The 23,350-nt window shown below is 36.8% G+C and overlaps 1 protein-coding gene across 5 annotated transcripts in view; it reads left to right on the top strand.

Moving 5' to 3' along the window:
• Btbd7 (BTB domain containing 7) overlaps window positions 1-23,350 on the top strand; it is a 105,412-nt gene that overhangs the window by 34,235 nt on the left and 47,827 nt on the right. For all 5 annotated transcript variants that reach the window (XM_003462645.5, XM_063241093.1, XM_063241095.1 and 2 more), the window contains exons 2-3: window positions 11,278-11,465; window positions 12,318-13,397. In XM_003462645.5, coding sequence (XP_003462693.1) covers window positions 11,384-11,465; window positions 12,318-13,397 — 1,162 coding nt within the window. In that variant the 5' untranslated portion in view covers window positions 11,278-11,383. The remainder of the gene's footprint in view (window positions 1-11,277; window positions 11,466-12,317; window positions 13,398-23,350) is intronic.

Below are 23,350 nucleotides of genomic sequence, written 5' to 3'. Positions count from 1 at the left end.
GACTTTCTGTGCGTGACTTATTTCATTTACCATAATGCCTTTGAGTTCTGTCCATGTTGCTGCAAATGACAAAATTTCATTCTTTTCTGGCTGGACAGTATTCTGTTATAGGTACGTGCCGCTTTTTCTTTATCCATTCGTTCACAATCGATGACTAGGTTGACTCCAGATCTTGGGTACTGTGAATAGTGCTGCAATAAACATGTGAGTGCAGACCTCGTGTCAGTGCACCGATTTTAGTTCCTTTGGAAATAAACCCAGTAGTAGGATTGCTGGATCGTATGGCGGTTCTATTTCTAGCTCTCTGAGGAACCTTGATACTGTTTTCCACAATGGCTCTTCCTACGTACATTCCCACTTAAACAGTGTAGGAGAATTACCCTTTCCTCACATCCTTGCCAGCATTTTTTCCATTTTTGATAATAGCCATTCCAACTGGGGTAAAATGGTACCTTGTTTTTGTTTTTGTTTTGTTTTTATTGTACCAGAATTCAAACTCACAACCTTGCACTTGCAGTGCAGGCACTGTGCTGCTGAGGTGTATCCCTGGTCCCTCGATGTGTTTTTGAGTTGCATTGCCCTGATAATTAATGATGTGAACCAGAATAAGTTTTGTAAATCTAGGATATAGGTAGTGGAGGCTTGGGACCCCAATATGTTATTTCTATATTTTTAAAAGTGTTCATGGTATAATTTTAAATCAGAAATGTATAAAAAAGTTTAACATTTTTCTATATAACAGAAATTGATTAAATCATACTATACTATTTCTATCAGCTCTTACAATTTTAACAAGCACTGTGTCACTCGCTGTTGAAATATTTAGCCAAGCGTGGTAGTACATGCCTGTAATCCCAGCATTTGGAAGGCTGAGGCAGGAGGATCATGCAAGTTTGAGACCAGACTGGGCTACAAAGTACGTAAGGCCAGCCTCAACTGTGTAGTGAGACCCTGTCTCAAAAAGACAAAAGAACATTTTTTTGTATTTTTTATTAGTTATTGATAAGGTAAAATATCTTGACCTGAAAAGCCTGCTTAAATTTTTTTTTAAGTTTTCTTACGCTTCAGGATAACTACTGTAATAGCTAATCTATCTTTACTTTACCTGAAAAATAGATTTTCTTTTTGAATCTTAGCCATAAAGCTTGTTTTGTTGGCATTTTGTTTTGTTTTGTTTCTAGCAATGCCAGGGATCAAACCCAGGGCCTTACTTATGCCAAGTAGATAAAGTACTTCGCCAGTGAACTACAAATACACGATTTTTAATAACAATGTTTATGATTTGCTGTTGCCCAGTTTCTAAAATGGTGGTTGTTAGCTTTTCAGTCACTAGAATGAAATGCCAGAGACAATTAACTTATAAATAGAAAAGTTTTATTTTGTGTCATAGTTTTGGAGGTTTTAGTCCAACAGCAGGTGACCCCTTGCCGTGGGCTCCTGAGGAGCCAGCACATTTTTACAGGAGCCTGTGCCAGAGCAGAAACCTCTTGCTACATGAGCCAAGGGGTAAAGCTACAAGAGGAAGAGACATGGCTCCACAGTTCCCTTCAAAACATTCCATCAGTGACCTCAGGAGCTCCACTTAGGCTCCTCCTCCATAGTGTTCCCTATTTTCCAGTAGCATCCTGGAGACCAGGCATTCAACATAAGGAACTATAGCAGTGATAAAATACACATAATGTAAAATTTACCATCTAAGACATTTTTTGAATGTACAGTTCAGTAGTATTAAATATATTCACATTATGCAACTGTTACTACCATTTCTTTCTTGAACTTTCATCTTCCTATCTTCCCAAACTGAAACTCTGTTTCCATCATGCAATAATTCCTTTCCTACCCATCCTGCTTAGTCCCTGATCATCACTGTTCTACTTTTGGTCTCTATGAATTTCACTGCTTTAGGCATCTTATATGAGAAATACTTCATAGAGATGGTCAAGAATCATACAGTATTTGTCTTTTTGTGACTCGATTATTTCACTTAGTATAATAATATCCTCAAGGCTTAGTGGTAGAACTCTTACCTAGTATGTATGAGGCCCTGGTTTCTACCCCCAGCATTGCAGAAGGGAAGAAGGGATAGAGGAAGGGGTTCATACAAGTAGAATGACCTCCTTTTAAGGACAAATAGTATTTCATTATGATTGTGTGTATAACTACATTTGTTGATCTGTTTATCTTTCGGCAGGTACTTGGGTTGCTTCAGCATTTTAGCTGCTGTGAACTAAGTTTCGTTAAACATACAAATACTTCATCATTCCCTGCTTTTGGTTCAGTCAGCTTTGCATAGGAGTTCCAATTTCTCTACAGTCTCACCAACAGTTTTATTTGCGTATGTGTGCCTTGTGTGTTCATAAAAACTAACCCAATGAATATGAAGTGATACCTCATTTGGTTTTGATTTCTGTTTCTCCAGTTATTAGTGATACTGTCATTGTTGCCCCCTTTCCCTTACTGCGGATTGAACCCAGGGCTTTGTACAGTAGGCAAATACTCTGCCCCTGAGCTATAGCCACAACATAATCAATGATGCTGAACATCTCTTCAGGTTTTTATTTGGCTATAGATCCTCTTTGGAGAAATAATTGTTCAAATGCTCTTCAAATTTTGAATGGAGTTGAGTTCTAGGAATTCTTTATCCTAGATGTTAATCCTTTATCAGATAATGTGATTTACAAATATTTTCTGCCATTCTATGAGTGTATATTCGTTTGGAAAGCAAAGTTGACCAAATTATACTTTTAAGACTCCTTGTAGTTCCATGATTCTGACTTGCTGACTTAGTAAATGTTTTCAGGAACATAATTTTACTTTTTCCTTAATAGGTTGATGCTGTCATGAACATTATTGCCATGAACTCTGTGCCTTTGATATTTTTAGAATTTTTCTTCTTTTAAAGAGAAAGAAACCAAAAAAATGGAGAAAAAAAGGGTAGAAATAATACAGAATTACAGAAAAATAAACAGTAAGAAATCACCAGTTGATAAGTTACATATTGTCATCTTAGAAATAGTTGTTCAGGTTACAAAAGTAAAGTATGTAAAGTGATATTCAAATAGTGACACTGCCAACAGTTCTGCTCAGTGATCCAACAAAAACTTAGTATTATGGTTATCAGTCCTACACTCTTGTTTTTTATCTTAAAGAGATTAAGATTAAACATATCAAAACAGTTCAAAAAGAAGCAATTTAAAGAAATACAGATTTCGCAAGTCCACTGGAGATCTTCACTGTCAATCTTATTGTCTCTAGTTTTCTTCCAAATAGTTGTCCCCATCTTCACACACATTGAATACATACTGCATATTATAGAACTAATTGAATCATTATAGGATGATGAAGGCGTTTTAGGTCTTTAAGACTAATGACTACCATAGTGTGTTTCATTCTCTTCATAGTATGCTGAAATTGAACTTAAGAGATTAGACTAACATCACTCTGAACTGTGAATAATAGTATTGCTAGATTTTATATCATAATGCTACAGAATTAGCATTGGGTTTCTTAGTGTCTCTTCTTTGGAGTATCTGTTCATTACATCTTGCATTATATAACCTGTTCCCGTAAATAGTTTAAAAATTCTTCCCATGTGTGGATTTCTACATGTATGTCTATCTATGCATTATAGGGAAAAACAAATCATAACAAGACAGCAAAACAAATTCCTAGAAAGACATGCAATGAAAAAGACACATAAGACTACAATATTAGGTGATCTACCATAGTTACTATGCTTTCTCTTGTTATTTTCAATAGACTTGTCCACATCATCAGGTTTAATATAGTTAAACATAGTATTACATAGCTATTTTTATAAAAACACAACTTTGAAAACATTGTAGGACTTGAGAGCTATTAATAATCAAAACCGGTATCTTTTACATCTTGTCATTTTCAGAGTAATTGCCTCTACTTTTATACTTGATACTGTCAAGCATACCAGATTCAAATAAAATCAGCCAAGGCAAAACCACGGTCTAACAAATCAGATTCAAATAAGATCAGTCATAGTAAGACAATGTAAGTAATACAGGGTTTCAGTTTAAGTTAATAGGAAATTAAGGATAGTTACCATGATATAACCTGCTATTTTGGGGTTAGATGTCTGTGCCCTCAAATCTGATACGAGTGGACAGACCGGAACAAATTAAATTCAAACTAAACAGAGCAATAAGACTACTGTGACTTTTTAAATCCTGATACACTATTAACAATGACCTCTGCCTTCTCTTTTTAAGCTGTTTTTCACCTTTCCCCTTCTTAGGATGCTTTGTAGGTTTTGGCCAGTGCATTGTCTATCTGAGTGTTGCTGAACCTTTCTACCCCTGAGCTTGATCTTGAACTGTACTCCTTTACTCACGAAAGTCATAGGGTTTTCCTTCCTTCCAGCTGTGTAGTTCTACACTGCCCAAAAGTATCATAGCTTTCCAATCTATCTGCAGCTGCTAGATGAGTTGTCCCTATTTCTCTGGTTTCCTGTCGCATATAGCTTCGCTTTCTCATCTTTGACTTTCAATTTATTAACCGTCCTTCCAGTTGAGTGTGTTTCCCATTCAGAGCATCTCAATGGAGCCTGTCTCCTAATCTACCTGTTTTGTTTTTATTTTAGTGTATTTTAGTGTATCAAGGCTATTTATATTTATATAGCTTACCATCTCTGCCTCATGTCTGCTACTCCACTTTACTGCTATAATTTTTCCACCTTACTCCCTCATTCCACTGTCTGCCCGGTTCATTGAGACCTCTCTGCCACTGTTGCTGGAATCTTGGTATCCCTTCCCCCTTCCTCTCTCTCTGTGCAATGTCCTTCAGCACCCTCTGTAGAGTTGGGTTGGTGGCCATGAACTCCCACAGTTCCTCCTTGTCTTGGAAATATCTTATTTCTCCATTAAATTTGAGAGAGAGTTTTTCTGGGTACATCAGTCTTGGTTGCAAATTATTTTCTTTCAGGGCTTGGACTGTTTCCCCCCAGGCTCTTCTCAAACTGAGAGTTTGTATGGATACGTCTCTTGTTATTTTGATAGTTTTCCTGTTGTAGGTAATCTGCTTCTTTTCCCTGGCTGCTTTTAGTATTCTGTTCTTTTGGTGGATTTCTGGAATCTTGATTGTTTTATGTCGGAGTGTAAATCTGTTTTGGTTGTAGGTGGCTGGAGTTCTGTATGCCTCATTTATCTAGATATCCTTTCTTTTTCCTATGCTTGGGAAGTTTTCCTTTAATATATCTGTGAATATTCTTTGTAGTTCATTTTTGGTTACTCCTGGTTCCTCACTCACATGCTTTATTCTTAAGTTATGTATCCTTTTGTCGTCTTCTAGCCTTTGAATTGTTTCTTTCTGGTTCCTCCTTATTTTTAAAAGGTCTTTTCTTTCACAATCATATATCATAAATGTCTCTTCAAGTTTCAAAAGGCCAACTTTAGTTTCTGTCAAGGCATTTTGCCAGTTTTCAATGGAGTTTTTAGTTTCCTGGTAATCTCTTTGGATCTGTTTCGTGTATTCTAGGTTATGTTTAAATTCTTCATCAGAGGTTTCTCTTTCTTTTCTGATTTCCTCCATTCTTCTATCTGTGTTCTCTTGGGAGAGGCTTATCATTTCTTTAATTGATCTCTTTATATCTTGCCTCACTTGGATCAGAAGTACAGTTTTAAATTCGTCTGTGAGGTCATGAAGGTATTTCTTTATATCTGCTGATGCTGTGTCTCGTATTGGATGGTTACTGTGCTGGTTCTCTTCTATATTTACTTCTCTTGGGCTTATTTTCCCAGGTTCGGCAGCTGGAGATTTTTTTTTTTTAAATTTCTATCTCTTGTCATATTTCTGGTTTCTTTCAGACTGTTGTGTCCTGGGGGTCTCTGGCCCTCTCCATATTGCTTAGGGTCTTTTTCTGAAGCATGCTGATTGGAGTTTTTGCTGCCCTCCCCAATTTGCTGTTATCTGAGCAAATTGTTGCAGGGACAGTGCAGGCTAGCCTCCAGCCTCTGTGCCAGTCAATCTACAAGTTAGGCTGTACCTTGTGGACATCACAGAGTTGGGATAATTTTGTATCTGCTTATTGGGTTCCAACCAGAGGCATAGTTCAGCCCCAGCAGACCCTGCCAGTTCTCTCTGTGCCAGGGGCAGCTGACTGATGTCACCGCAGCACAGGGCTCTGCCCAATTACCAGATGTCCTCCAATAGACCTCTCTAGGCCAGGGGCAACAATCTGATGTCACCGCAGCGCCAGGCTCTGCCCAACTCCAAGATGTCCTCCACCAGTCCTCTATGTGTCACTGATGCTGCCGTGGCGCTGGGCTCTGCCCAATTCCAAGATGTCCTCCGTCCAGCGACAGCAGCCACGGGACCCAGTCCCTAGTACTCACCAGGACTCAATGCAGATCTTCCTCTTGGATTCACTGTATACTGCGCTGCGTGTCTTCACTGCATTCCCAGCACAGCGCGGATCAGTCAGAAAACTGCGTGCTGTCCGGCTTTGAGCCCAAGAGATTAACGCAGTCTCCTCTGGCACGTCCAGGTGGCTTTGGCTGCTTCTCCGGGCCCCAGGTCTCAATTTCCAGCAGTTGCCGAGAGCCAATGTAGCTTTTCCCCTTGGATCCACTGCTCACTGTGCTGCATCCTCCCATTAAGGGGCCGGGATTTACCAACTCATCGGCAGCCATGGTCCTAGCGCAACCTTGGATGTCCTGTCATGCCTAGTACACCGTGGAACAGGGTCAGTGAGCACATAGGGCTTCAGCTCTCCACCCGCGCTGTTCCTTCCTCTTCCTAGTTTTATTTTTCCCTTTGGTTACTGCCTTGGTTAATAAGAATTGTTATCCATTCGTCTTGCCCTCTCCATGTTGTCATATTCTAGCATCTGATCTGATTTCTTCACAGAGACTCTGCACCCAGCCCCCTAGCAAGCTGCCATTTTTTCAGATTCCAGATTTTTCTAGAGATCATCTGCCTCTAATGGCCACACAAAGACATTAACCTGGTTGTGGCCTGGTCGCATCTTTTTGAAGATTCTTTTAAGAGGCAGGGGTTTATTGTTGACTGCTTCTGCTTGTTGTTTATGCTGTTATTGTTTGTTTAGTTTTTTGACATAGGATTTTTTTTGACCAGGGATTGAACTCATGACCTCATGCTTGCCATTCAGGCACTTACACCGCTGAGCTAAATCCCAGCTTGACACAGAATTTTGCTGTGTCATTCAAGATGGCCTTGAACTCACTATACAGTCCAGATTGTCCTTAAATTTGGGATGATCCTCCTGCCTTAGCCTCCTTAGTGCTAGGATTACAGATGTGCACCACCACCTGTGGCCAGTCTGTTTTTGTCTTGTTCTTAAATGTATCCAAGGATAAAACTGAAGGTTCACAGAGAAACAAAGTAATCCCAGCTCTTTTACTTCATTAAGAGTGTGTCCTTGGTCAAGTTGCTAACCTCACTCTGTGTGATCAATAAGGAGTGTGAAGGGTGTGTGTGTGTGTGTGTGTGTGTTTGTGTGTGTGTGTGTGTGTGTTAGAGTTTGACAGACAGTAAATTAAATAAATATGAGTTGTGATGTTAAGTAAAATATGCTTGGCATGTGAGATGGGCATATGATGTTATTTCCTTTTAACTTTGGTTTTTGAGGGATTGTTTTGCTTTGCTTTGCTGTGTGTGTTGTGTTGTTTTGTTTGTTTTGCAGCACAGTCTTTGCACTGAGCTGTATGCCTTTTTTTTTTTTTTTTTTTTTTTTGGTGACAGATCATCTTCAGTCACTAATTTGCACAAGCTGGGCTCAAACTTGTGATCCTCTTCCCCCAGCCTCAAGGTGCTTGAATAGCATGGATGCATCACCAGAACCAATATGAGTTCCCTTTCTTTTTTGAACTTTTGTTTTATTTCAACCTGGTGTGGAAATTGAGATTTGTCTATTGCAGAATCATTCATCCAACTTTGTTTCATTATATTGGAGTTACACAAATACATCTTTTCACTCAGGCTTTGTGAATGGTGTACTACAGTATTTCACAGAAGTTAAGTGTTGCTATAATTTTATATTTCTGTTACAGTTTGCTTTTCTTATTCACATTTGCTCCCCAGTTCCTATCCTTTTATCAATAATAATCAAACTAACATCTAATATGGAAATAACTCTCCCTTCCCTATCTCCATTTTTCAAATCAGAAAGTCATACAGCTACACTGAGTTTTAGGAATCTTCTTTTTGTGTCCTTATTTTATAAATGCAGAAACAGGTTCATTGAAGTTACCTGCTTCCTATACTGTGTATCTTGTAAATCAAAAACAGAATTCAGTCTCAGATGCCTTAACATGTTCATGATAAGGCCATATTTCATATCTCTGACAGCAGCTTGTGAATGTCCTTTTGGGAGGCTTGTACCTACTAGTGGTACAAATGAATCTAATCACTATTCAGTCTTTTTACTAAAAAATTAATTTAAAAACCGCCCAAAGGTACAGTTATTCATGTACCATCAGTGACTTGAGCATGCAAGAACATGTTAATTCCCACTATGTTCTCCACTGTGTAAAGGAGTAAAAAATGTTTTTTTAGTGTTTTTATGCAAAGATCAGCTTTGTTTCCCCCAAAGTGTATTATGTTAAGTTCATTCTTTTAGTGCTGTATAAGGCAGTACGGCTCCTTTAGATCATTCTATGTATGACCTCTTCAGAGTGAGAAACCTTGATGTAAAGAAACCTATCAGGATGTGTTTCCCCACATTTGCCAATCTGGGGAAAACTTTAGAAAATGCTGATCAGGGTTTCGTTTTGTTTTGATGGATGGGGAGGGGAGAAAATGTTGGCTTACAATTTCCAAAAAAAAAAAAAAAATTCTCAGTGTTGTTCATTCTCTATTATACTCAACATTTTTCCCCCTCAGTTGGGTCTGCTGCAATCAATGCAGCGTATTTTAAGAAAGTCGTATCATCTGATTATGATTGGTTGTGTTAGTGACTAACAGAATTTGCTTCCTAGAATGGTGATCCCATAAAAAGGCTTCATCAGCTTTCTGGGGCTATTTACTTCCATCTGCTGGGCCTCTAATCCTGGAAGCTCCTGTTTTCTTCCCTTTTCTGCCCTCTCTTTCAAAGATTGGATTTCATTCTTTTATCTGTAAGAGACAGAGCTGACTTACCCGGAAAGAAAACAGTCTCTGGAGAGATTAGACTGCAGTTAATTCTCATTTTCAGATCTAAAGGCAGCAGATTAGATTAAGAAATAAATAACAGTTCTGTACACCATTTGGCATAGATTTTTTTATTACCTGAGAAATAACAAATTATTCCCTGGGAATTTTGAGACAGCTTTATACTGGAATTCCTCAGTCAGCGTTAGCCCCAGGATTTGGAACTGTGAGCACAGAGGAGCCTTAAGAGTTATATCTGATCCAGAACCCTTGTATGCCTTCCATTTCTTTCCAAGGCCTATTTATTTTGATATTCAAATCATTTGGGAGATATAAAATCACCCAAACTACTTCTGAAGGGGGTTTCTGTCAATAAGTAGCTACCAAGAGACTGTCCCTAAATTCTGAAGTTACTTTTATTTCAGGGCATATCCCTTGCATGAAACCTCACTGTCATGGGGAATAGCCAAGTTATGTGTAGCTCAGCCTGTGCCGTTTCTGGTTTTTGTTACATGCTCTTGTTTCTCCTAGAGTATCTAATTATGTTCACCCTAAAGTAAAGCTTTTTTAAAAGGCATTTTTGATGTGGTTTAAATCTCAAAAAGGCCAGTGTAATAGTGTCTTGTGGCCTTACAAATCATGTAAAGTTCTCATTTGGAAAGTGTTTCTCATGTGTATGTACATGTGTGTTGAAATAGAAGTGTTAAGCTCTGTCTACTTCCGAGGAGGACCCTCCTGATTTTCCTTCACCTGGAAACAAGCTTCTGTTCTGCCTTGTTGTGTTTCAGTGTACTTTGTGCTTCAGCATACTTTATATTAGTGAGTCACTGCAACCAAAAGAAATTTAAAAAGCAAAATAAAAAAGCAATATGGAACTTTAAGAATGAGCAAAGGAAATGAGAAGAAGCCTACCATAGGAGCAACAGAAAGCAGCTGTGTCTTTAGAAAACACTGGACCCATATTTTTTATATCCACAGTTAGTCCCAGATACAAAACTTAGCTCTTCCCCACCCCAGCGGCACCAACCTTACTGGGGATTGGCCCCAGGGTCTCAACACTGAGCCTCATCTCCTGCTCAAGGTTTTGTTTTTAACATTCACAAAATAGCATATTAAACCCATTAGCTTCTTTGCTGTGTAATTCTTACAGAATGCATTTTCATATTTCTGTAACTGTCCATATCTGTTCAAGATTCCAAGAATAAACACTAAAATAAAATTTAAAGCTGTTTTGTTCTCTTAGGCAAGTAGATAAGATTTAGTAGGAAATTTGCTTATGTAAGCATATAATTCAGAGGTACTGTTACTTTACATAGTACAGTACTTATAAAGTGTCTAGTTAGTGGAAATTTTTCAGTCCTATTTTGACAGCTATAAACAGATATTTATATGCTTACGTAAATAAATTTCCATGATTATTTGCACACACACATGCGGAGAAAGGCATAATAAATATTAATAGTAATTTTTCTTAAATGTGAATTCCTAAGGTTATACTTATATTAGCAATATGGATGAAAATAAATTCCAAGAATCTTAACATAGCTCTTTTTTTCCAGTGGGTTTTTCATGGTTATGTGTGTATTTCTGCCTTTTATATGTTAAAAACACTTCATCTTTCATTTTAAAGCTAGATTAAGCTGCCTTCTGGTTGGTTTCCTAACAAGTCCCATAATGGATTTTAAATTGCATGTGTTTTTGTTTTTGAACATTTTCCTTAAACCAACTGTCCCTTTAGCCAGACAAATTTATATGTTCTTAGTATGCATAGTACTCGTATCAACCTCTTTTAGTGTTTGTATGTTGCTTACAATATGATAATGACTAATGATTGTCTGCAAGGTTTTTCACTGAAGCTTTTTTTTTTAGTCTAAATATCTTTCCCTGTACTTTGAAGTACTCCTCCTATGACTATATGTTTACATTTGATGCATACTATCTTAGAAAGTATATAATTGATACACTTATGACTCAGAATTACAGCTAACAGATTTGTAATGCAGAATTAAAAATTTTATGTTTTCAAAAAATGTTACATAGGAAATCATTAGCGTATCTATGGTATTTGCAAATAAAAATGTTTTTCAGTAGCTTGCTTAAAAAACTGATTTTAGATACATTTGAAAAAATAAGTAAAATTATTTTTTGTTTCATATCAAGAAATGGATGAAAAGAGGCTGCTGGATCCAGGGTTGAAGGCTCATAAAGGTCTCTGGGATCATATTCTGAAGAGCCAGCAGATGGAATGCCTGAGTGACTGAAGAAAATGGGTGCTAATGCATCTAACTATCCTCATTCATGTTCCCCAAGGGTAGGGGGAAACTCACAGGCCCAACAGACTTTTATAGGTAAACTTTCAGTTTTTCTAACTTTGATTTCTTTTGCGACTATAAATAGAATTGTTTTCAGTGGTCTCTGGATAAAAAGAATTAAATATGAAAAAGTTATAGATAATTCTGTAGGATCTATCCCCTCACAAATGAAAATCTGATTTGTATGAGTTTTGTTTAAACAAACTGCTTATATAACACAATTGACCTTTTCTTTAGTGACTTTAACCATATTTGCAAATTAATTACCTAGCAAATTGGCTGTCTCCATTTGTGTGTCCTGGTCCTCCATGGATTTTACCCCTACAAATGCATCCTTGCCCTAGTTGAAAAGATAAAGCATTTCCCAATTATATGCAAGCAGTATTCCTAATTTACAAATCTGCTTACCTCTCTTTAAAATATAATTAGGATTTTTGATTATCAACTAGACATGGTGGTCCATGCCTGTAATGCTAGGTACTTAGGAGATTGAGGCAGGAAGATTATAAATTTGAAGCACCCAACCTGGGTAGTTCAGCAAGATTCTCTCAAAAAAAAAAAAAAAAGAGGACTGGGATATAACTCAGTGACAGCTCACCTCTGGGTTTGATCCCCAGTAGTTAAGAAAAAAAAGAAAGAAAGAAAATTCTGTCCTCAGTCTTTGTCAGGGAACAAACGGAATTTTTAGAAATTCAGATTAATTTGCTATGGTTGTTCCTATTTCTTGTTTTAAAATGTTATTTGAAATTCTTAAGTTCCATTATAAAAACAAAAGTCAGTCTCATTTGGTCCAAGATTATCTGTTTGCAAAAAATTTTACCATGAAAAATGTTAATGTTAAAAATGAATGTTAAAGAAAAAATTTCATTTGTTTAATTTTGTTTTTAGGGACATCATCCTATTCTCAGCAAGGCTATGGTTGTGAATCAAAATTATATAGCCTTGACCATGGGCACGAAAAACCACAAGACAAAAAAAAGAGAACCTCTGGCCTTGCCACCCTCAAAAAGAAATTTATTAAGCGTCGAAAATCTAATCGGTCTGCTGATCATGCCAAGCAGATGCGAGAACTCCTCTCTGGATGGGACGTTAGAGATGTCAATGCGTTAGTGGAGGAATATGAGGGAACTTCAGCCTTAAAGGAGCTTTCTCTACAAGCCAGTTTGGCTAGACCAGAAGCCCGGACATTGCAGAAAGATATGGCTGATCTTTATGAGTATAAGTATTGTACTGATGTAGACTTAATATTTCAAGAAACTTGTTTTCCTGTTCATCGTGCCATTTTGGCAGCAAGGTGTCCATTTTTTAAAACACTGCTTGCTTCCTCGCCTGAATATGGGGCAGAGATAATAATGGACATCAATACAGCTGGTATTGATATGCCCATGTTTTCTGCTCTGTTACACTACCTTTATACAGGAGAGTTTGGAATGGAGGACTCAAGATTTCAAAATGTTGACATCCTTGTTCAACTTAGTGAAGAATTCGGAACACCAAACTCCCTTGATGTAGATATGCGTGGACTCTTTGATTATATGTGTTATTATGATGTCATCCTAAGTTTTTCTTCAGACTCTGAACTGGTTGAAGCTTTTGGGGGAAATCAGAACTGTTTAGATGAAGAGCTGAAAGCCCACAAGGCTATTATTTCTGCACGGTCTCCATTTTTTCGAAATTTATTACAAAGGAGGATACGGACTGGTGAAGAAATCACAGACCGAACCTTGAGAACTCCCACAAGAATTATTTTAGATGAATCCATTATACCAAAAAAATATGCAAAGGTGATACTGCACTGTATGTATACTGACATGGTAGACCTCTCTGTTTTACACTGTAGCCCCTCTGTGGGGAGTCTCAGTGAAGTTCAGGCTCTTGTCGCAGGGAAGCCAAGCATGACTAGGGCAGAAGAAGCCATGGAACTTTACCATATAGCACTGTTCTTGGAATTTAACATGCTTGCACAAGGTATGAAATTCTGATTTTTATATTTATTTGTAAAATTGCAAATTAGTCTTCCACTTTGAAAACAGTTTGTTCTATAATTTCAGTGTTTGGTATATGCAAGGTCAGTTTTTTTTTGAGCCTACAATTATGATATTTGAAATAAATGAAGGGTCAGTATTAATGTGGATCTACTCTTAATATTAAAATCACGCATTCAGTTCTAGTGACTAAGCATCAAATGAGACTTGAGGCTTTTTCGTAATTTAAAATAATAGTTATGAGGTATATAGTTACCCAACTACATTCTCACTCAAGCTTTGAAACTAGTCAAGTTTTCCTGATTGCAAGGGTAGATTTTCATATTTATATTCAATGGTTTAATGATGTTTAAATGTTTAGAATTAGAATAAATTTATTATAAAAAATAAGATAACCATATTTATATATAAATTCATTTGAATGAGAGAGTTGAGTAGGGCTTCTCATTTAAATTTTAAAATGTTGTATCTTTTAGAGTTGTATATCAAACAGTAGCCTACAGTGTGTAAACCATGGTGTAAGATTCACGTGCCTTATTAAGTTACTTTCAACTTAATAATTTAAATTATGCTTTGTGATAAGAAAATGAATATATGAGAGGTACATTTAAAAAGTAAATATCTGTTGGTAACTACTAGAATCTTAATATTTCAAAGCTGGAAAGAGACCTTTCATGAGAAAGCAAAGGAATTCGCTGTCCTACACAAAGGGAGAACACATACTTATCTTTCTATGGCTATATATTAAAGGAAGCAAGTTATACAAACTGAGATTACTTTACAAATTTAATTAAATTATTGTATATAACTAAAAGAATTTTAGAAGCTGCCACTTAGGAGAGAATGTTATCAGCTGTCATAACTTTCTATGACAACCCATGCTGTTTTTCCCAGATGCAGCATGTACTTTCTTTGTTCTTTCCCTTTCTCTGTTTACTTGGTCTAAGCTCACTCTGCAGAGCCAGTTTCCCTCTCTCCATTTTTGCTTTCCTGAATAAACTTTGCAACTGCTTTTAAAAAAAAGAGAGAGAGAATATTGTTAGATATGAATCAAGCCAAGCACAAGGGCACATGCTGCAAGGCTGTGGCAGCAGGACTACAAGTTTGAGGCCTGTGTGGGCAACTTAATTATCTCAAAGTAAAATAAAAAATCCAAGCGTCATGGCACATGCCTGTAATCCTGGCATTTAGAAGGCTGAGGCAAGAGGATCATTTCAAGTTCAAGACCAGCTTGGGTTACAAAATGAGTTCAAGACCAGCCTGAACTGCATAGTGAGACCTGTCACAAAAAAGTCAAAAATAAAATAAAATAGGACTGAGGATATAGCTCAGTGACAGTGCTATTCTTTAGCATGCTAGAGGACCCAGGATCAGTCTCATCACCACAAAATAAGTAAGAATCACCATGTAATAAAAGGCTATATAGATGTCAGACCGTAGGAAAATATGTCATCAAAAATAACCTAGCAGTTTGAACTGCTGTTCTTCTGTAAAATCAAATTTGTCAGGAAAGGCTTCTATAGAAAAATTTGAATCTGCAGCATTACCAAGAAGATAACAACAGTCTTTATTTTCTGTAATTGTTTTTTAGTTTTTAATATGCTTAAACAATTAAAAATAATGTAATGTTTCCATTTAACTCAGCAGTTCGCCTTCTTGGTATCTTCCCAAAAGAGCAAAAGACATCATGTTACAATAATGTATATGTTTATAGCAGCATAAGTGTTTGGTATGTGTAAGGTCACATACCAAACTAGCTAAATCTTGGATGTGTCCTGTATGTCCATCAACAAATGAGTGGATAAAGAAAATGTGGTGTTTACGCATAATGGATAGTACTCTGCCATTAAGAAGGATAAATTGTAGTCATTTGTAGGAAAATGAATGTGCCATAAGGCCATATGTTAAATGAAATAAATCAGACACTCAAACTTAAATATTACATGGTTTTTCTCATATGAGAAAACCAAAATAACAAGAGAAAAAAGTAAAAGAGAGATCTTGCAGAAAAGTAAAGGAGACCAAGGGGACCAAGAGGAGAGAGGGAAAAGGGAGGAGAAAGGAACGGAAAAAATAACTGATATGTGTTTATTATACCAGCTTTCCACAGTGAATGTACTCATTATGTCCCACAAACATGTACTAGTAAAAATAAATATTTTAAGTCGGGGATGATGGTGCATGCCTGTAATCCCAGCACTCGGGAGGCTGGGGAGGATCATTGTGAGTTCAAGACCAGCCTAAACTGCATAGCAAGACTCTGTCTCAAAAGACCAAAAAAAAAAAGATTAAAAAAATAACCAAAATGTATCATATATACTTTGCAATTTTAAAAAATGAGAATATATTCCTTAATGTAATGTTGTAAAGTTTTGAATGAAAGTAAAACTGAGGCAGCTCTTGGGTCTTTGACAGTACTTGACTACTTCTGTCATGATCTTTTATCTTAAGGCAGCTGAGAGAGATTGAAATTTAGCTAGAAATTGTATTTTAAAGTTATAAAACAATACTCCTTGCATTATCTTAGTCTGGTTACTTAAAAAAACTGTACATGCTTCTGTCTTTCATTTTATGATTTAAAATATAGTTTTGCCCATTTGGTGGAGGGGGGAGGAGGGCTGTGTGTTAGACATACGTTTCTCCCATACCTATGACATTCATGTTAGCACACTGTAACTTCAGCATAACTTTTACCTCACTTCCATAGGAAGAAGACTATTTGGGTACTTGGGAAAGGATTTCATACCGTAAAGCTAAAGAGCACAGATTGTGGAACCAGACTTAAATGGGTTTGAATCCTATCATGTTAACTAGTTAGACTTTAACCAGTCATGTAGCCCCTGTGAGTCCGTTTTCTCATTTGTAAAATAAGAATGTTAACGCCTGTAAAGTAGGATTAAGAAGATTTAAAAAAATAATGTGTGTCAGTTTTTTGCTGTGCAGTTACTGAGTTAAGATTTCTTACAGTTTTATTCCGCAGAGTAGTTCTGTATATCGGTTGTCCTTGCATTTACCAAACAGTTGTTAAGGTACTTGTCACTGTCCAGTCAGCTCGTCTCAACAGGAGTTCTGCAGTGTAATTACGCCCTTAGTTAAGTGTAATTGAAGCATCTTTCTCCTGCATCTATTATAGTACTAGTTATATATCATCTTGGAAAGAATCGAGTAGTCATTTTTGTGTTCTTTAATTCGAGTGAAAATTCCAGTTCAGGACTATATTGTTGAGCAGCTTGAGGGTACGAGCACAGACTATATTGTTCTTTTTTTTTTTTTTCTTTTTAAGACAGGGTCTCACCATGCAGTTCAGGTTGGCCTTAAGCTCACTTTGTAGCCCAGACTGGTCTTGAACACACAACAGTCCTCCTGCTTCAGCCTCCCAAGTGCTGGATTACAGACATGCACCACCATACTTGGCAGTATTGGTCTTATTATTGTGTCCCCAATGCTGAGGTGATAGGTGTTTAGAATCAGCCAATGATACTCTTTTTTTTTTTTTTTTTTTTTGTCTTTTTTCCTTTTTATCACTACTGCCTGCTTGCAAGGCAGGCGTTTATGCCGCTGAGCTAAATCTCCAGACCCGACCAATGATACCTTTTATTCCAAATTATATTTAACTAAAAATTAAGACCTAGTACTCTGTACAAATAGTAACCAAAACAGCAAGAATGGCTATTTCAGTGTCAAATAAAATAGACTAAAAATGTATAAGAGGCAAAAAAGGACATTATATATTATTAAAAGGTTCAATATAAGAAGAAATGTAGCAATTAAAAATATTTACTCATATTGACAGACTAATACATATGAAGCAAAACCTTATAGAATTAAAGGGTGAAATAGTTCTACAATAATAATTTGATATTTCAGTACTGTACTCTAAATAATGGCTAGAACAAAGGAGAACTAAAGGAATAAGGAACTTCACACAGTAAGCCAAATAGATATAATTGATGTATAAAACCTGTACCCAACAATAGCATACACATTATTCTCAAGTGCACAATCATTTTCCAGCATTGTTGGATCACAGATAAGTCTCAGTAGATATTTTAAAAATAGTTTTTATGGGGCTGGAGGTTTAGCTCAGCGGCATAAGCGCCTGCCTTGCAAGCAGGCTGTCGTGAGTTCGATCCCCGGTACCGATAAAAAGGAAGAAGACCAAAAAAAAAAATAGTTTTTATACAAAATATTTTCTCCAACCATAATGGGATAAAGTTGTAAATCAATAAAAGGTAAAACTGGGAAATTTGCACATTTATGGAAATTAGTATACTCCAAAACAACCAGTGTATAAATGAAGACATTATACTAAGTGGAATAAACTAGTCACAAATCATACAGAGAGGTGGTTGCCAGAGTCAGATGCAGGAGAGAAATGGGGAATAATTACGTAACGAGTGCAGAGTTTCTGTTTTGTGAAGAGAAAAGAATTACGGAGATGGATGGTGGTAGTGGTTGCACAATATCATGAATGTTTTTAACACCATTGAACTGTACAATTTACACATTCTATCAAGAGAACCTGGGAGGGGCTGGGGATTTAGCTCAGTGGCTTAAGTGCCTGCCTGGTAAGTGCAAGGTCATGAGTTCGATCCCTAGTACCAAAAAAAAAAAAAAAAAAAGAGCCTGGGGTTTTGAGATTTATGTGTGCTCTTAAAGGTAGTAAAAAGCAACTTAATAATTTCAAGAGTATTAGAAAAATAAACAAGGTAGGCAAACAAAGTGGGTTCTGGGTGAGGGAATTCTTGACCTACAAAGAGAGGTGTTTTATTTAGTGGCAAGAAGAAGTAGGAGATAATCTCAAGTAGATAATAGGGGCTGCAAAGACAGGCCTGACATTTCAGGGTCAGATTTAACTAACTTCACTTGGTTTCTTTTTAAACATAAAGCAGTGAACCTAAGTTCAGTTTTGTTTCCTACAAAGCCCTCATAGTAAAGGAGTAAATAAATATAGTGTAAACTTTCAAAGACAAAAATATCTAGAAGAAAACAACAGTATAAAAAGTATTTTGAAATTTTTGAAGATGGGAAGCAGAAAACTGATGACTAACTTGTCAGGGAAGAAAGAGGCCTGTAGTTCTCGAGTCTGTAGAGGGGGCTGTTGTGTTTCACAGATTGGTTGAATAGTAAGCAGTATTTAAATTGTCATCATAATATGACAACTGAATGTTAATTTTAAAAAAATTATAATACAGGTATATACCAGAAGAAAAAGCTAAAGAATTAAAATTAGTTGCCTCTGTGAAGCAGCATTAAGAATAAATGGGCTATGGGTCAGGAGGTTTGTTTTTAGGGTGTGTCATTTCTAGACTTTTAAAGTTATAAGCATATACTACTTTGATTATAAAATTAATTTTAATAGCTATGACATCATTGCCCATTAGTCTCACAGAGATCATGAGAAGGCCACAGCCCTAAGGAATTTATCTGATGATTGTTGACAAATGAGATTATGCTTATAATTTTAGTTTACAAAGTTTACTCATTTATCTTCCTGCAGCATTTGAGTATGAGAAGGCTCAGGAGCTTGTAGGTAGCATTTTCCCAGGCTTATCAGTGATAATAATTTGGCTCATACCAGCATAAGAACAAAACACCAGACTATGGTAGTGATTGAAACATCACTTTGGAGGAGGCTCAACATTGTACCTAGGGTGCAAATGATGTGGGCCAGTGAGGAAGTTTAAAAACCAGAGGGCCAGGACTCAGTGAGTCACCGTTCAGACTGCTACAGAGCACTTAGAAGACAGAAGGTTTGGTTGTGTTTTAGGCAGTTTCCTGAATAAGCAGCATTCCGGAATGGGTCATTTGGCTTTTTGGGCTTCCAGCACTAGAACCACCTCCTCAGTTTTCAAGAATTGCTCATTGTGTAGGTCCTAGTAGAGGGGTGCCTACCTCAGAAGCCTAAGAAGCCAGAGACTTGGTGTCTTGGCCTTTTCTGTTAGAGCTACAGTACATAACCTAGCACTTTATTTTAATGTAGGGGGCTAATGGCACAGAAAGGAGAATTGTGGAAAATTGTTTCTAAGTGGGGTAGTAACATCTAGTAGAGGAGAGAGGACCATGGCAGCGTGTATGATAACATTCACCATCTATGCATAGAACAGGAGCTGCGGTAACCAGGGTCCCAGACAACTCAGTGTTCTTACTAGTCTCTCTGGCCCTAGCTCTGCAATCTTTTTGTCCTTGTTCGTTTGCCTAGCCCAGTCTCCAACTTTCCCAGCAAAGCTTAGACTAGCAAGCAGTTCCTTTCCACTTAAATTCTTTTTCCCTTTAAGCCAGCTAGAGTTATCTTTTGTGGCTGCAATGCAAGAAACGTGTTTGCTAAAGTACCTATAGTAAAAAATAATTATTCAAATTTATTTATTTATTTATGTTACTGAGAATCAAACTTAGGACCTTGTACTTGCCAGGTAGGCACTGTAAAGCTGCTAAGCTGTATCCCGCCCCCAAAAAGACCAATGTTTAAAGTTCCAAAATAGATGACTACACTGATAGAACCCTGAAAGGACCAGGTATTTGTTCACTGATTTTTCACAATAATCTTAGCATATACTGGATAAATAGCTCTGGTAATGTGAAAATAACAGTGAGAGTGCACCATTAGTGGATTTTTTAAAAATTTTGTTTTGTTTTGTTTTGGAGGAGAAAGGACCACTTTTAAGAAGTACCTATTTTCACATAAACTTTAACAAGCGAGGCATTTTATTTTAGACTTTAAACTTTTTATCTGGATCAAAAATACATTTTTAATCTTTGGAAGATGAAATATATTTATAACCTTCATTCCAAAATGGACTCTGTATTTCATTTGCCATTTTTCATTCATGGATGTGGTTGTATTTTATTGAATTAAAAACCTAATAGAGAAGCAACTAAAAGCAGTGACCTGATTTTTTCTCTTAGCAACTGGTCAGGTTCCAAGAGAGAAACAAATGCAAAATAGCTGGCTGTCTCCACTTAGCCATTTCTCCCTCTTCTCGTTCTCTCCATTGTCCCTGTGTTGACACTTTTGTCTCAGTTCAGTGAACCTGGCAATTCATTTCTCTTCTGACAGTGGTTGTTTCCTGTTCAGCCAAATCATCTGAATGTACTTGCTAGAGAATAATGGAACTAAGCTAAAGACCATTGTCAACGGTTCAGACTGATAAATCCAGGTTTTATTTAAATGTGCAATTTAATAGAGAATTAATTTTAGACCAGGTGTGGTGATGCATGCCTGTAATCCAGCGCTTGAGAGGCTAAAGCAGGAGGATTGCTGTGAGTTTGAGGCCAGCCTGAGCTACGTAGTGAGACCTTGTCTCCCCGCAAAAACACAAAAAGAATTGGGGTTGGGTGGGTTTGAGTTTGGCTCAATGGTATAGTACTTGCCTAGTGTGTGAGAGGGCCTTTGTACAAGTCCCTGTGCCAAAACAGGAGAGAGAGCAAGTTATAATTCATTTAACCATAGAAGTAACACTCTTCTATCTCATTCATGGTTTTAAGTTACATATCAAACAAAATGTGACACTAATGTTGTTCCTTGCTGAGAAATACAGAGATACCGCAGTGCATGGACTAAATTCTCTGCACAATTCTGGTCACAAACTGACTGGACGAAAACCAAATCAAATTTCCTTATAAGGTCAAAATTGAACCTAACCTTTGAATTTGATTTGGTTTTTGTGCAACTTAGATTGGAATCACAATCATGGAAAAATCAGGGTACCACTGATTATCAGCTGAATTGAAAATACTGAATCCTTGAAAGCCACTCAAGGCTGTTTTTCTTCTGAAGTCAAAAGTCTTACCCTTTTGTACTAGTTTATAATTTTGATCAAATAATTGTGTATCTGAAATTCAATAATAAAAATTATTTTTGGTAAAAGTGAGAATAATTTACATTTATTGATTTGTAACCCAGAATGTTAAAAGTAACTTGGAAAGTCTTACTGTAAAGCAAATATCTTTCTACTGCTTACTTACCTTGCTTAATTTACTAAAGGAAATAAAACTGTAAGGCATTTTCAATATTTTTTCTTGTCTATTGAAAATAGAATGCTTATCCCATTTGTATATATAAAAGTGTATTTAAATGAATAACATAGCTTGTTATAAGACTTTAAAAGTAAACATTTATTTTGTACATTATAGTCATAGTAAAAAGTATTTCTAAAATCTATGCAGTTCACTTGCAGCAGATTGTTGAATATCTTGTTTCTTTCTATTTAAAGTTAAATAGTGTTTAATTAGAAGCCTTTTCTCAACAGTGAACAAAACCTTCTTCTCTGTGATAGTGAAATTTCCAGTGATGAAGAGAAAAGGTGAAATATCAGAAGACAGTAAATTTTTGGATTATGTTTTTGTTGTGAATTTGAAGAAATCTGTTCCTCACTACACTTTGTATATATCATCATTTATATATAACTCCAAAGGAAGGCATCACTTTGATATCAGTAGTCCTAAAATAAGACACATGGAGTAAATTTTTTTTTTTAAGTTTCAGGTTAGCATTTATTGAATACCATTGCTATGCAAGATGTTGTTCCAGGGGAAAAAAATTAAAATGAACAGTTTTTGAATGCTACTGTGTACCTAACTTCATAATAGACACTTTTTTCATTTCATCTTTACAAACTTAAGAAGCTTGGAGAATGGGCTTCCCATTTGTACATGTTCAGAAATAAATAACAATGCCCTGATACAATGGTATCTTGTGAATAGGAACTTTACAGTTAGGCCTACATCCCAATCCTGCTCTACTACATACTGACCATATAGATTCCATCTAGAGTCCTCAGTTTGAATTTGCTTCCTCTTCATATGTGCTACCATCAAGCACTATACCTGGCTCACATTTGGTGGGCCTTCCCAAATGTTTTTAAAACTGACTTGTGCTAACAGGAATTTTCTAAAGTAAGAATTATTTTCCTTATACAGTTTTCAGTAGCCCAGTTCCAAAGTCTAAAAAGATTGCCAGATTCAGATTTCTTTCGAATATCAATCCCAGATATTTGTCCTTAGGGTGTGGCTGCATTTGTTTTGTTTTTTGTGTTGAGATCTGGTCTACAACAGAAGGTGTCTGTCTCCTCCAAGGTTGCAAGATATCTGGTCTTCTGCACTGGCTCCTTCGAGGGCCCAGCCCTGTCTGACTGCCTATAATATTTCTATCTGCCTTTAACATTTCCTTCTCTGAAGAAGTACCCCAAACTGCCACGAAGAAGAAATGGGCAATGACCAATCTGGCTTCTTCAGGCTAAAAGTGTCACAGTTGTTGATCAGCAGTCAGAGATACTCTATAAGAGGGTCTATTTAAAGGCCCTCTGTAGACACACCAGACATTTTCATCTTGGGTAAGCATACAGCTTTAAGTCATTTTCCCTCTTTTTTACAGCATGCCTTTAGTTGTAAAATAGCATCATAATTAATACTTTCCTCTGAATTCTATTTTGGCTGTAGTGGGTAGGTAGACCACACACATGCAAAAAAAATATCATAAAGCTGTTTTTCAACATGTAAGGGTCGAGCATCAATGCATTCCAAAGGAGTAAGAGACTTTGGCATTAAATTATCCCTGTCTGCAGTGTAGAAAACAACATGTCAGGGTTGAACATCTTCCAGTACATGAGACTTTGACACTGAGCTACCTGTGTATGCCAAAAGAAATAATTGGGCATCCCTTTCTTATTTCTATTTGATAATGTTCCCAAAGCATGCCGCAGGTTGATTCCACTCCAGGGCAGGTGGGTGCCATCTGGAGACAGTTGAAGACAAAATGGAACCCGCCTATCCACCTTCGAACTGGTACAGGCAATTTTATCTTCCCAGGTAGCTTGTGAACTTTATTTCCGTAAGACTTGTATAAGCTTGAATTACGGTTGGTCCTAATTGTGACAGGAAAGTTTAAAAAGAAAGCATAACTTTGTAATAAACTACTGTTGTTGCTCATTGAAAGAG

This window comes from Cavia porcellus, unplaced genomic scaffold (assembly GCF_034190915.1).
Source record: "Cavia porcellus strain 051 isolate PalLab524CR breed Dunkin Hartley unplaced genomic scaffold, mCavPor4.1 scaffold_31, whole genome shotgun sequence".
In the NCBI taxonomy this organism is placed as follows: domain Eukaryota; kingdom Metazoa; phylum Chordata; class Mammalia; order Rodentia; family Caviidae; genus Cavia; species Cavia porcellus.
Note: the sequence above shows the minus strand (reverse complement) of the source record. Positions and strands in the feature narration are given on the sequence as shown.